This window comes from Nicotiana sylvestris, chromosome 12 (genome assembly GCF_000393655.2).
Source record: "Nicotiana sylvestris chromosome 12, ASM39365v2, whole genome shotgun sequence".
Taxonomy (NCBI): Eukaryota; Viridiplantae; Streptophyta; class Magnoliopsida; order Solanales; family Solanaceae; genus Nicotiana; species Nicotiana sylvestris.
This window is the reverse complement of record NC_091068.1, coordinates 16,193,891-16,209,320: the sequence shown is the minus strand read 5'-3', so window position 1 is coordinate 16,209,320 and position 15,430 is coordinate 16,193,891. Positions and strand designations below refer to the sequence as shown.

The window sequence follows — 15,430 nt, the reverse complement described above, 5'->3', positions numbered from 1 at the left end:
ACACTGGGACCGTGGTAGACCTCTTTCAGAGGGGGTATTTGACCGCGGTTATGCTGGGACCGCGGTAGACTTCTTTCAGAGGAGGTCTTTGACCGCGGTCCGATCGCGGTTACGCTGGGACCGCAGTCTGGGCGTTTCCTGCTACTCTTTTTTTTTATGAAGTTATGCATTATACTTACAACACATTCGTGGGTTGCCTCCCACGCAACGCTTGATTTAACGTCGCGGCACGATGCAGATGAGCGCATTTAAGGCTCGCTCGACCTCTGTGGTTCAGTCAGGTGTAGCTCAGACACTTCCTTTGGTTTGCTCATGCCCACATATAGTTTCAATCTCTTCCCATTGACTCTAAATGTACGAGAGTCTTTCTATGTGGCAATCTCGACAGCACCTGAAGGAAAAACCTCGACCACTCTAAATGGTCCAGACCATCGTGACCCGAGTTTACCCGGAAATAGCCTTAATCGTGAGTTATAAAGCAACACCATATCTCCAGGATTGAAATTTTGCTCCACAATGTTCTTGTCATGCAACCTCTTCATTCTTTCCTTGTACAACCTTGTGCTCTCAAAAGCAAGATGCCTGAACTCGTCGAGCTCATGCAATTCTGTGATCCTCGTTGTGCCCGCAGCCTCGATGTCTAGATTCAGCTGTTTCAGTGCGCACCACGCTCTATGTTGAAGTTCCACTGGCAAATGGCAGGCCTTCCCGAACACCAACTTATATGGTGACATACCAATCAGTGTTTTAAAAGTAGTTCTATAGGCCAGAGTGCATCATCTAACTTTTTCGCCCAATGAGTTCTTGTGGTGTTCACAGTCTTGGTTAGCACACTCTTTATCTCTCTATTGGACACTTCAACCCGCCCACTAGTTTGCGGGTGATAAGGGGTAGCCACCTTGTGGCGTACATCATACTTTGCAAGAAACTTCTCGAAAGCTCTATTACAGAAGTGAGTGCCTTCGTCACTGATAATCGCTCTTGGTGTCTCAAATCTGGTGAATATGTTCTTCTTCAAAAACCCCACCACCACTCTTTCATCATTAGTGGGAAACGCTGCAGCTTCTATCCATTTGGACATGTAATCCACAGCAACAAGTATGTACTTATTGCCATATGAGTTGACGAAGGGACCCATAAAGTCAATTCCCCAAACATCAAACACTTCCACCTCTTGAATTGGGTTCATGGGCATCTCATGGCGACGGGAAATGTTCCCGGTCCGCTGACATTCATTGAAACCCTTCACCCATTGGTGCGCATCTTTAAACACTGTTGGCCAAAAGAATCCGGCCTCAAGCACTTTCGCAGCTGTCCTGACCCCTCCAAAATGTCCTCCATAAGCCGATGCGTGACAAGCCTGCAAAACAGAAGATTGTTCTATCTCGGGGACACACCTCCGGATCATATTGTCAACACAAATTCTAAACAGGTAAGGCTCATCCCAATAATACATGCAGCAGTCACGATAAAACTTTTTCTTTTGTACAGATGAAAGGTTATAGAGAACTATACCGCAGGCCAGGTAATTTGCAAAATATGCATACCATGGCACTTTCTCAAGATTAGTAGCAAGAAGCTGCTCGTCTGGAAAGGTTTCCAGAATATCTTCAACCTCTACTGCATTTTTAGCTCCCTCAAGTCGTGATAAATGATCAGCGACTTGGTCCTCTGTGCCCTTACGATCACGAATTTCAAGGTCGAATTCTTGCAGCAGCAACACCCAACGAATCAGGCGCGACTTAGACTCCTTCTTCTCAATCAAGTACTTGAGAGCTGCATGATCAGTGTATACAATTACCTTAGAACCAATCAGATATGATCTGAACTTGTCGAAAGCAAACACCACAACCAACATCTCCTTCTCAGTCACCGTATAGTTCAGCTGGGCTCCACTCAGCGTTCTACTTGTATAGTAGATTGGATGCATCAGCTTGTCCTTCCGTTGTCCCAGCACTACCCCCATTACGTAGTCACTTGCATCACACATGAGTTCGAATGGTTGCTCCCAGTTGGGGGCAACAATGATAGGTGCTGTGACCAGTCTCTTTTTCAGCTCCTTGAATGCTACCCTGCAATCATCAAAAAACAAGAAAGGATGATCTTTTACTAACAACTTACAGAGAGGGTTGGCAATTTTTGAGAAGTCTTTTATGAATCTCCGGTAGAAACCGGCATGTCCAAGGAAGCTTTTGATTGCTTTGACTGAAGTTGGAGGAGGTAGCTTTGCTATTACATCCACTTTAGCACGATCCACCTCAATTCCTTTGCTTGAAACCCGGTGCCCCAAGACTATGCCTTCTTGTACCATGAAGTGGCACTTCTCCCAGTTCAGAACCAAGTTAGTCTCGATACACCATTTTAGCACACGCGTCAGATTTATCAGGCACTCATCAAATGAATTCCCCACCACTGAGAAGTCATCCATGAACACCTCAATTATGTCCTCTACCATGTCAGTGAATATGGCCATCATGCACCGTTGGAATGTGGCGGGTGCGTTGCATAAGCCAAAGGGCATCCTCCGAAAGGCATAAATGCCATAAGGATAAGTGAAAGAGATCTTCTCTCTGTCCTCCGGTGCAATGGAAATCTGGTTGTATCCTGAGTACCCGTCCAGAAAACAGAAGTGTGACCTCCCTGCCAGTCTGTCTAACATCTGATCAATGAAGGAAAATGGGAAGTGGTCTTTCTGTGTGGCTAAATTTAGCTTTCTATAATCCATGCAAATTCTCCAGCCCGTGACTGTTCTTGTAGATATCAATTCATTGTTATCATTCTTAACTACCGTCATGCCACCCTTTTTAGGTACACATTGAACTGGGCTAACCCAACTGCTGTCAGAGATTAGGAAGATAATTCCCGCGTCTAACCACTTTATTACTTCTTTCTTCACCACTTCCTTCATGTTAGGGTTCAGCCTTATTTGGTGTTCCCTGGAAGGTTTGTGTCCCTCTTCCAGTAGAATTTTATGCATACAGTAGGCGAGGCTGATCCCCTTTATGTCTGCCATGGTCCACCCAATGGCAGTCTTGCACTCCTTAAGTACTTGCAAGAGTTGTTGCGCCTGCACATCTAACAAACTAGATGAGATAATAACAGGTAATGTGGCGTTAGGTCCAAGGAATTCATACCTGAGATGGTTGGGCAATGGCTTTAACTCCAGCTTTGGTGGTTCTTCGATAGACGGCTTGGCTGGAGGAGTCTCTCGATTTTCCAAGTGTAAGGGCTCAAATTCTAGAGTTCTATCCCAGAACCCTCTACCCTCTAAGGCCAACACCCATTCCGCCAGTTCCTCTCCATTCACCTCATCCAAATTTATTAAACATGCAGCAAGGGGGTCCTCAATGGTTAGCACCTCATCATCAGTCTCCACGATTACATCCACATCATCAATAAGAGAACCATTGGCGAATTCACTTGGTCGCCTCATAGATTTCTGCACATTGAATGTTATCTCCTCATCGTTCAATCTCATCTTGAGCTCCCCGGTTTCACAATCAATGAGAGCTCTCCCTGTGGCTAAGAATGGTCTTCCCAAAATTATGGGAATCTCTTCATCCACTCTGCAGTCTAAGATCACAAAATCTGCAGGGAACACAAATTTCCCTACCTGAACTAGCACATCATCTAGTATACCAGAGGGTCGTTTCACTGTCCTGTCAGCCAGCTGCAACAACATAGAGGTGGGTCTAGCTCTTCCAATGCCCAGCCTCTTATAAATTGCCAGGGGCATAAGATTGCTGCTGGCCCCTAGATCACACAGTGCTTTAGCGAAAACAAAATTACCAATAGTGCATGGAATTGTAAAGCTCCCTGGGTCAGACAACTTTTCTGCAATTGGTCTAGTTACCACTGCACTACATGTCTGAGTAAGAGTAACTGTGGCCAAGTCTTGGAAATCAAACTTTCGGGACATCAAGTCCTTCATCATTTTTGCATACCCAGGCATCTCATTCAAAGTTTCAATCAATGGTATGTTTACCTGGATTTGTTTCAGCATTTCGAAGAACTTCTTGTATTGCTCCTCCTTTTGGTACTTAGCCAACCTCCGAGGGAAAGGTGCATGAGGTATCTTCTTCCCAATCAACTGGGATTGATCCTTATCGGCTGCTACATCAACTACTGGTTCCTGGACTGTCTCAGCTTCTTTCTTGGTCGTATTCTGAATGCTATTATCTTCCTGGGCAGGCTGGACTGGCACCTCCGACAGTTTCGTTGACTCGTCCAGCTCAATGGGCACTATTATAAGTGTCTCAGCTTGTGTAGCTTCTCGAGCCCTCTCTTGCTCTACATCCAGATCTCTGCCATTACATAGACTTACAACCATCAGCTGCTTTGGGCCTTGATCTTTTGGATTTATCTGGGTGTCTGCAGGTAGTGTCCCATGAGGACGATTGTTCAGAGACATAGAAATTTGGCCCACCTGCACTTCAATATTCTTGATTGTTGCATCATGTGCATCCACTCTCTCATTATCTTTGCATTAGACCCAATAACCTGCTGCATCATTGCCTCAAGTCTAGCAAACCCATCTTCCTACCTTCCACCATGCTGCTGCTGAGGAGGGTGATACCCCTACTGCTGATCCTGATTATTATATCCCTGTGGCCTTGGGTAAGGTGCCATATTGTTAGGGGGTCTCATTCCTCCCATGTTTCCATTATTGAACTGTGGATGGACTGGCATGTATTGCTGATTTTGCTGGCCCCAATTCTGACCACCCTGTCTCTGGCCTCCATAATTAGACACATAATTCATGTTTTCAGGGTAGTGGTGATGATCATGTTCTGCATTCCATTGGTTACCGATTGGCTGATTAATGCAAGATGTGCACAAGCCCCCATTGGTAGTATCTACGATGTGTACCTGCTGCTTCTGCCCTGACTCTTCCACCTTTTTGGTGAGTATACTCATCTGTGTCAATAAGGTGGTCATATTTTCAGCCATAGAGTTGGATGGATCTAAGGACACCGAGTGAACCACTGGAGTGATAGGTGCATTTCTGATTGTCCATCCCGAATTTTGTGCCATCTTGTCAAGCAGACTCTGGCCTTCTCTCCATGTTTTGCTGAAAAATGCTCCACCAGCTGAAGCATCAACAATGTTCTTCATGCTATCTGACAATCCCATGTAAAACCGCTGCCCCAACATCAGATCTGGAATACCATGGTGCGGGCATATAACCAGCATCCCTTTAAAGCGCTCCCATGTTTCATGCAGTGTCTCCATTGGTCTCTGTTTAAAACTCAAAATTTCATCAATTTGTTGAGCAGTCTTATTGGGTGGGTGGAACTTGTTATGGAATTGCCTGACTAACTCATCCCAAGTTGTTATAGAATTTATGGGAAGTGAGTTTAGCCAAGTCTGGGTAGCTCCTGTCACTGAGAATGGAAATAATAACAGCTTGATTGCTTCAGGAGTTACGTTGGGATGCCTTTGGGTTTTGCAGATAGAGAGGAAGTTCTTCAAGTGCTGCTGAGGATCTTCGACTTGCGACCCCGAAAATAGTCCCTTGTTCTGCAACAAGTGCAACATGTTATTCATAATTTGGAATGACTCAACCTGTATCTGCGGAACTACAATGGCTGTGGACAGATTTTTAGTTGTGGGTTGTGCCCAGTCATAGAGAGCAGCCTCTGGCACTATTGGTACCGCTGGGTTTTCCTCGTGATCCCTCATGACTGTTTCAAATTGTGCAGTTGTTGGTTGTTGTTTGTTTTTCTAATTAGCTCGATTCAAGGCCTTGAAAACTTTCTCGGGATCTGATAATGCTTCAAATACTTCACTAGATCTCGATGAGTTTCTAGGCATGCACCTGTGCAACCAAGTCAACAAATGTTAAAATTTCAATGTAAAAATTGGGTATAGAGAAAAATTGACTACAATAAGAATTTTTGTACTTCTTTCAATTGTAATTGATAACACCGTTAATTCCCCGACAACGGAGCCAAAATTTGATCACGCCCAACTATGCCTTATAAAAGGACAATGCGGACGTTGCAAATATAACCTGAGTATTTATGCCCAGAGTTGAATCCACAGAGAATTAACCTATCAATTACTTTCGTTGGACTTACTAAATTCTTTAGAATCAACTTCCCCAAACGTTGTGAATAATATTTGATGGTATATTTAATAACTAAGATTGAAAGTCAATAAACAGTTGTAAACTAAATATGCTTAAGTTGTGAACAATAATGAGAAGGTTCTAAGGTAGTGATTTCCCCTATTGATGGAATCCCTTCTGTTTATGTTTCATATAGATTTACCAACACCTCTCTATCAATCATGAACACTCTTTTTACCGTGAATCTCTCTCGAGTAATCACGATAATTTACTAGACGCACTCTCTCGAGATACGCTAGCTGGCTTTGTTTATTACAGTTCACTTTAGATTGCACCCAAGACTTTGTTATCCCTAATCCCGCCTTTAAACCCGCAGTTATAGATCCCTCTTATACTTTGGGAGTGATGTTGTTCAACAATTACCTAAATATGCACTCTCTCCCGAGTTATGCATACAAAATAGGCACAACTAATTGAGGATCCTATCAATTAACTACAACAAACACGTAGTTGAACAAATAGAGATTAAACTGGCAAACTATATTAACATAATCAAGAAGTTCATCCTTCAATAGATTCCATCAAAACCCTAGACAAAGGATTTAGCTACTCATGATAATGGGTAAATAAACTATGAAAATATTCATGATCAAAATTGCAAGAAAAATAAAGAGAAGAAGAAAATATGATGTTTTGGGTGATCTCTCACACTTGTTTCTCTTGCCAAAGTACTTTCTAAAACATTACATGCCTCCCTTGGGCGAGTTCAATTGTTTAATATAGGGTTTGGGCTAAAAATCCCGTATTTTGCACTTCAGTCCCTCAATTTTTCGCTTCCTATTGCGGTCCTACCGCGGTCACGCCAGGACCGCGGCCAACTAGCCTCTCAGAATCCGCAACAGCCTTCTGCCGCGGTCCGACCGCGATTACGCCGGGACCGCGGCAGTCCATCTCCAGTTCTGGTTTTGCTGCCTTCGCGTGGTGCACTTAGCAGATATTGTATGATTGGCCTCTTTTTCTCCATAATTGATCCCAAAAGTACTCCATAGACTTCTTTTATTGTATATAGCCTGCAAAGCATGAAAAGCACTAATCAGAGCATTTTGTTATCACTTTTTATCATAAAAACTATACAAGAAGGTGGTTCTTTAGGGCCTAATTATAGTCCAATTCACCTATTATCAAACAACCTCTTTATCTCTCCTGGTAGGGGTAAGGTCTGCATACTCACTATCCTCCCCATACCCCACCCGTGAGATTATACTAAGTATGTTATTGTTGTTGTAATACGAAAGCAAATAAAAAGGCCATTTCTTTCGATTATCAAATAAATCACTAAACTAAAGTAGATAATTTTCCATCCCTTTCCACAAAAGAATATACTAGTATTTATATCATTTTCCATTTTGCAAGAAATAGTATGCAGTTTCACAAGACTACTATTTCCGTCCCGTTTTATTTGGCGATGTTTGACTTGATACGTAGATTAAGAAAACAATGAATATTTTTAAAATTTATGGTCTAAAACAAGCCATAGACATTTGTCTGCTATAAATAATCTTATTAAGAGTAAAATAGAAAAGTTAAATTTAAATTGTTTTTAAATATAAAAGTATGATGTTCTTTTTGCGATAAATTAAAAAAAATATGACACATAAATTCGGACAAAGAAAGTAATAGAAATAGTACTTACCATGAGAGCATCTCCTACTATGACAATGCAGGAATTTTGTGAAATATTGACATCAATCCACTCTACATTTTTATTGAAAATTTGGACTCCATTTATGCCATTTTGGGATACTATGGTCAAGTAATTACCATCAGTGTGGCCAGCTAATCCAAGATTTTCACCTTGAATTTCTTTGTAACGTTTCAATCGAAAAACATAATCAGTAGATCCAAAGAATTCATCCACATAAGTTTGAAGCTCCAGACTCTCCAATATCATTCTTTTTGCTTTTTCATCCACTTTCGCTAGTGGCTTTGAGCAAGAATGTACCAAATTGCTGCAAAAGTAACTTGCACACATAAAAAAGACACCATAATGTATAAAGTATCCCATATTCATGTAGGATCAGAGAAGTGTTGCATTTCAAGGGGCGTGATGTAGATGGTCTAACCTAATGCAAGCATTATTGGCTGCTTTCACGTCTCGAATCCATGACCTATAGGTCACACGAAGATAACTTTACCGTTCCTCCAAAGCTTCCCTTCGGTAACTTGCATACATAAAAGGACAGTATGGTGCATAAAGTATCTCGCATTCACGTAGGGTCGGGGCAAGTGCTGCACCTCAAGGGGTAAGATATAGACAACCTACCCTAATACAAACATCACACTACTAGATATCCGGAAAAAAATGACCACAAAAAGCGACCAAAGTAGGTCGCTTACAGGTCAAAAAGCGACCAAAAAGCGTCCAAACATGCATGGTCGCTATTTTGCTAGTCCCTTTACCTTAGAGGGTAAACAATATACCGACCAATTTTGGTCGTTTTAATATTTTAATAATATAAATTTAGCGACCAAAGCTGGTCTCTATATTTAAATTACGTTTTTTTAAATTTATTATTAATCAAAATATAACGACCAACTTTGGTCTGTAAACCAAATATTATATTTTAAAATCTGAAAAATAGCGACCAAAGTTGGTCGCTTTTTTATTATTTTTTTTAAACATAAGCGACCAAAATTGGTAGCTAATTTCAAGAATTTAATTATTTTTTAAACATATGCGACCAAAATTGGTCGCTATTTTCCAGAAATTATTTTTTTAATAGAATAGCAACCAAAGTTAGTCGCTTTTTGAGAAATCTGGGTTAATTAGCGACTAACCTTGGTCGCTATTTCCCAGAAAATAATTTTTTTAAATAGAAAAGCGACCAACAAGCGACCAAAGTTGGTCGCTTTTCTGGGTATAATTTTGGCAGAAACTGCCTGTTTTGGCAGCTACACTACCTGCCAGCATACCAAATCCCTATTACAAGCAACAACAACAACAATACCAATAACAAAACCAACAACAACAACAACACAACAACAACAAAAACAACAACAACAACAACATTAAAACCAACAAAGTATAAAGTTCAATAGAACTAACACATTAAGCTAATCAAACTAAGTTAACTCTTATTACAAGTCCATTCAAAAACCGATTCTATTTGTCTAGTTCAAAGTGTATAAAAGTCAATGAGTATTTTGTACATCGTTATCATCACCATCTGATGAACTTTCATCACCAAGATGGTATCCAGAAGGGTCTATTTGTCGAGGACGGGAAGAACGATCACGGGGAGGACGGGAGCAACGAGCACGGGGAAGGCGAGCCTCAGGCGATGACTCACGAGAGCGGGGAATCGAAAAACCTCCAGAAGCTAGGAGAGATTTGAGCTGCTCTTGGATGCCCTGGCACTGAGCTTGCATGCCAATGTACTGAGCATCTCTAAGCTTTTCTCTTTCTTTGGCCGCTTTTAGCTCGGATGTGAGCTTTGTCACAGTCTCCCGCATAACGGAGAGGCTCTCCCCATCAAGTTGCTCGTCTTGCGAGGAAGTCCCTATTCCTTGCATTCCACACTTATAGCGATGGAATTTCTTAGTAGGAAGCCCGTATACCTTCCCCCATTTTGGACCGCCTGCAGCCTCCGTCCATATTCTTTCAGCATCCTCGGTCGAAGGTTGGATTGGCTCGCCTGACTTATTAGGTCGCTGACTGCGTATGAATTCCTCCACTTCAGCTGTGAAGCAACCCTATAAGAAAAATTACATTGAATTAGTATTTCAAAATTTATATAAAAGTAAATCAAAATACTTAATGAAAAGTTAAAACTTACATGAAATCAAAATACTTAATGAAAAGTTAAAACTTACATGTACAGCCGAGGCTCGGCCCTCGACCTACCTTTCTTGATCCGTTTCTTTCTTCTTTTTTACAATATGAGTCTCCTTGAATAGCTCACCTTGGTTCATCGGACGCCCCAACTTCTTTTCCTGAAAACTCATAAATTTTAGTTAATAAACAGAATAGATATACTTTGAAAATTAAAATAAATTAAGCAATTACGTACCATTCTTCTTTTTATTATCCTTAGGCTGATCGCACCTCCAGTGTGCAAGGATCCTCCCTTCTCAGTTGTGCGAGCTTTCTTTTCTTTTTCTCTCTTCTCTAAGAACTTTGCGGTAAGCCATTGCCTTTGCAAATCCTCCCATAAATTCTGAAGCAACCAGTCAGGCTTCTGGTTCAACTTTCTAGCTTTGGAGAAAGTATGCGATAACCACTTGCGAGCTTTGAGATGAAAATTTGCAGCCACTTCCGCGCTATAGCGGTGTTCCCATACACACTTGCTCTGTATTTCAAAAGTTAAATATTATATAAAAATATCATAAATATAAATAATTATACTGCTTAAAAGAACATTTATACCTTAAATTGATTGACAATTTGCTCCTTCAGCGAGAATGGGAATTCACTCCAAGTCGCATAAGGGCCATCATAAAGCTTTCTTGTTGCTTTGGTGATTATCCTCGTAGTAATATTACTCGGTATGAACCTGCAATTTAATAAAAAAATACATTAATATCTTAGTAAAAACTGTACAAAACAATAAACGTAAAAATAACAAATAACTCTTACCCATCACCCTCAGGGACTATGATGATCCTGCCATATTGATCATAATGCACCTCCTCGTCATCATCAGCATCACCGTCCGAAGCATGTATATCAGAGTCATGTGTGGAAGGTGTAGGGTGGTCAGAGCTAGTATCTCATAGGCGAAGGCCTGAAATAGATGGAGTCCCTAATAAAGATGGTTGCGATCCCTGTGACTGCGACATAGCTGGATGGACCACAAGTGGGTGTGATACTGATTGTTGTGACCCGAGTGGCTGTGATCCATATGGATGTGACATGGATCGATGCGATCCATACGATGCAGATTGTTGCGATCCACGTGGTCGTGAGATAGGTGGACTGTATGTTGGATGTATAGTCCTATGGCCCTGTGATGAAAGACCTAGTGTCTGCACGAAGGTGTAGGGCTCGTGATGATGTGGCAGCTCAGAATATCCCTGGGGTAGAGGCAAAGACATAGGCATAGGCATAGGCATAGGCACCTCTGAAGAGAATGGAAAAGATTGAGTATTATCTTCTACCCTCCTCTTTGGTTTTCCTAGCCTTTTCTCGACCCCAAGAACCAGTAGGGTCATTGTTACCTCGACCCTTGCCTGTCATCTGCATAATATAATACATATTTAGATTGAAACATATAAAGAAACTAGATTTAAAACTAACTTTTTAAAGCTCATCGACGTATTGTTCCTCGTCAGAGAATTCTTCTTCCTCACTAGTTTGAGCTTCATCAGTTGATTCTTCTTCCTCATTTTCTATAATTCTTACTTCATTTATATCAACTTCTTCCAATATGTGTTCAGGATGTTCCAAATCATTTTCTAAAAGTTCATCCACTATTTGGTGAACACTGAAGATATCGTTTTGATATGCAACATCTAACACATTCTCGACTTCCACCCTACCTACAGGCTTAGTTTTGATTACAACCCACCAATCGGACTTATTCTGCCGCAATGGATAAGGAGCATAATACACTTGCCTAACATTATGTGCAATTATGAAAGGATCAGAGCGATCATACTCCCTCGTATGATTAACCTCAATTATGTTGTATTGATTGTGTACTCTTGTACCTCTTGTTGGATTTGGATCAAAACACTTGCATCTAAAGAGTATCAATTTCTTAAACGGCCAACCTGTATATTCTAGTTCTATTATTTCTTTGAGCACACCATAATAATCAATATCTACAACTTGGTTGCCATCACCACCTTGAACTCACACCCCACTGTTGTTGCTATTTTTATTTTTAGAGCAATTCTCTGTATGAATCGTATAACCATTCACAACGTACTTAGACATTGTTGTGATCTCAAGCCCAGGTCCCCAAGATATATCTTTCAAAAATTAATTTACACCATTATTTGGATCATTTACCTACATATTGTTAAAAAATTCATAAGCTAGCATAACTTCCAAACATTGTTTACCTACATAGTGTTAGAATATTTTAAGGATAAACTTACAAATTGTTTGAACCACGTATTAAATGTTGTATATACAACATCATGGCCAAATTGACCCACGAAGTGACTGTGACACATCAAATATTTTTAGTAGTTTCATTGAGATGTAATCACAGTAAATTTTATATTTTGATAACTACTAAATCAATACTTACTTGAGAAATGGTACAACTTCGGGACAATTTAGTAACACATGAAGTGTAGCTGACTTGTACTCCATATCACTCAAACTTCTCTTTCTAACATCCTTAGAATCGGACTGGTTGATTGAATATGGACATAGGCGGATATAATGGATCATTCACACATTCGACCGTGTGCCTATTGGGCCTATTCCTAGCATATGGCACATTACTCTTAAAATAATAAGAACAAAAATGAGCAGTTTCCTTTGCAAGATAAGCTTCGCATATAAATCTTTCAATCCTATTCCTCTGCTTAACAAATTATTTGCATTTGCCAATTGTCCTACATAATTTTAGGTTAGCCAAGAACATTCAAATAAAACAAAAAATTACATCAAACTTATAATATTACCTCTCAACATCCATCTGCATTGAACATGCCCTCCATGTCATGACTCATGTACAAGATGGATTGGAAGGTGTTCCATCACATCAAAAAACCCATATGGAAATATCTTTTCCATCTTACTAGAAGTTACACGAATGTTCTGATCCATTCGGAGTAGGTTTTCTTTCCTTAATGTGGAAGAACACAAGTCTTTGAAAAACAAATTAATCTCTGTGATGGGTTTCAAGATTCTTTTAGGCAAACTACAAAATGCAATAGGCACTAAGGTCTCCATGAAAATATGATAGTCATGACTTTTCAAATGGCTCAACTTCCCTACATCTATATCAACTTTTTTCCCAAGATTCGACGCATAACCCTCATGCATCTTCAATTTTGTTACCCAATCACAAATTTGCCGTCTTTCCTCCAAAGTGAATGTGTAACTTGCTTTGGGCTTGAATATCTTGTCATTGTTTGCTGTCTGCAAGTATAATTCAGGCTGCCTGCAATATTCTTGTAAGTCCATTCTAGCCTTCGGGTTATCCTTTGTCTTACCTTTAACATCCATCACTGTGTTGAACAAATTGTCAAAATAATTCTTCTCAATATGCATGACATCAAGGTTGTGATGGAGAAGATTATCCTTCCAATAAGGCAACTCCCAAAATATACTCTGTTTCGTCCAATTATGAGTAACACTGTATCCGGGGAATCTATAAGGTGGAACTTCAGTAACTTTATTGAAGTTCCGGACCCTCTCCCAAATTTTCTCACCTGAAAGTATCGGAGGTGGAGAATCATATTCCATTTTATTCTTTTTGAATGCATTTTTCATCCTTTTAAACTCATGATCATGAGGCAAGAATTGACGATGACAATCAAACCATGATTGCTTTCGGCCATGTTTCAAAGTGAACGCTTTACTATTTTCCATGCAGTAAGGACAAGCTAGCTTCCCAGCAGTCATCCACCCAGACAACATTCTATACACAGGAAAATCGTTAATTGTCCACATTAAATTAGCACGCAAATTGAAATTCTGCTTGATTGATATGTTATATGTTTCAACACCATCGTACCATAATTGTTTCAGCTCATCAATCAAAGGTTGCAAATATACATCTATCAAACTTTTCGGATTACGTGGACAGGGGATAATACAATTTAAGAATATATATGGACTAGTCATGCACAACTCGGGTGGTAGATTATAAGGTGTAAGAAAGACAGTCCAACATGAATACTATGTCGCAAATATAGAAAAAGGTGTGAAGCCATCTGCACACAGACCTACCCGAATGTTCCTTGGTTCACTTGCAAAGTCTGGATATGTCCTATCAAAGTGCTTCCAAGCTTATCCATCTAAAGGATGACACATAACACCAGGTAGTCTTCTATTTTCAAAGTGCCATCTCATATGAGGAGCAGAACTCATCGACACATATAACCTCTTTAACCTAGGTATAAGAGGTAAATAATTCATCGCCTTGATAGCGACCATATTCCCGTTGGAAAGCCTCTTGAAACGAGGCTTTTCGAAAAATTTACAATTGCTTAAATTTGCATCATCTTTATAATATAACATGCAACCATCTTCACAACAATCAATTCTCATTGACGAAAGTCCTAACTTAGAAACTAATTTCTTTGCCTTATAGAAATCACCAGGTAATTTGATATTAGAGTCAACTAGTTCACTCATAAGGTCAATGAAAGAGTCCATGACAGCTTGAGAAATATTCCAATCAGATTTGATGCTTAGTAATCTAACTGCAACAGACAACTCAGAGTGCGAACTTCCATTACGTAGTGGACGACTAGCTTCCTCTAACTGTTCATAAAAACGTTTTGCGTCATCATTAGGAGTTTGTTCAAGATTTTCATTGGGCTCACCCCGTAAGTGCATCCCAAAAGAATATGCAACCATATCATGAATTATAGAATCACGATTTGTATTCTCCATCGACCTACTACTTTCACCCACAACCATGTTATGAAATATCCCATGGCTACCATCGATCTCTCCATGATTAGTCCATACAAAGTAATTTGCTATAAACCCCTTCCTATAAAGATGATGCTTAACTTCTGTCACGATCTGGATTTTCCACTATCGGGAGTCATGATGGCGCCTACTAATGTGAGATAAGCAAGCTAATCCTTTAAACTAATTACTCCATTATCCAATTAATTCTTTTTAACAGATATAAAGCGATAACGTAGAAACAGTGGAATATTTAATTAAGCAGAAGAAAAATAATAAAATATCTGATTCTGTAGCTGTTACAACTACTTAAGCCTTAATCACTCAAAACCTGGTGTCACAGTGTCACAGACGGTCTAAGACTGCTAAATACAAGGTCTGAGAATAAAAGACACATTGTTTCTGAAGCAAAAAGATGAAACAGGAAATAAAAGATAGAGGAGACGCCAAGGCTTGCGGACGCCTGCAGGTCTACCTTGGATCTCCGCGTGGACTGAAGGTAGCCTCCAACTACAGTCCAAGAGCTGCTCCGGGATCTGCACATAGTGCAAAGTGTTGTGTCAGCACAACCGACCCCATGTGCTGGTAAGTGTCTAGCCTAACCTCGGCGAAGTAGTGACGAGGCTAGGACCAGACCACCAAATAAACATGTGCAGTTATGTAATATATAACGAAAAGTAAAGTAGGAATAAACAAGTAAAGATGGGAGGGGGAAACATGCTTCGGGGAATAACAGGTAAAACCGAATATCAAGAGAA

General features: G+C 40.3%; 2 protein-coding genes and 1 non-coding gene across 3 annotated transcripts; 1 reads left to right on the top strand and 2 right to left on the bottom strand.

Annotated features, from left to right (window-relative positions):
- Nucleotides 1-368: 368 nt before the first annotated feature.
- Nucleotides 369-734, bottom strand: LOC138882722 (uncharacterized). Its single transcript, XM_070163342.1, has one exon. It carries the CDS (start codon nucleotides 732-734, stop codon nucleotides 369-371), a length of 366 nt encoding a protein of 121 aa, XP_070019443.1.
- Nucleotides 735-1,245: 511 nt separating this feature from the next.
- On the bottom strand, nucleotides 1,246-4,411 carry LOC138882721 (uncharacterized). Its single transcript, XM_070163341.1, has 4 exons — nucleotides 3,614-4,411; nucleotides 1,874-3,439; nucleotides 1,548-1,768; nucleotides 1,246-1,360 (listed from the first exon to the last, which is right to left on the bottom strand). Exons 1-4 carry the CDS (start codon nucleotides 4,409-4,411, stop codon nucleotides 1,246-1,248), a joined length of 2,700 nt encoding a protein of 899 aa, XP_070019442.1.
- A 753-nt stretch (nucleotides 4,412-5,164) lies between these two features.
- LOC138884431 (small nucleolar RNA R71) lies at nucleotides 5,165-5,271 on the top strand. The gene has a single exon (XR_011404625.1). It is a non-coding gene; the product is annotated as a small nucleolar RNA R71 (small nucleolar RNA).
- Nucleotides 5,272-15,430: the final 10,159 nt, after the last annotated feature.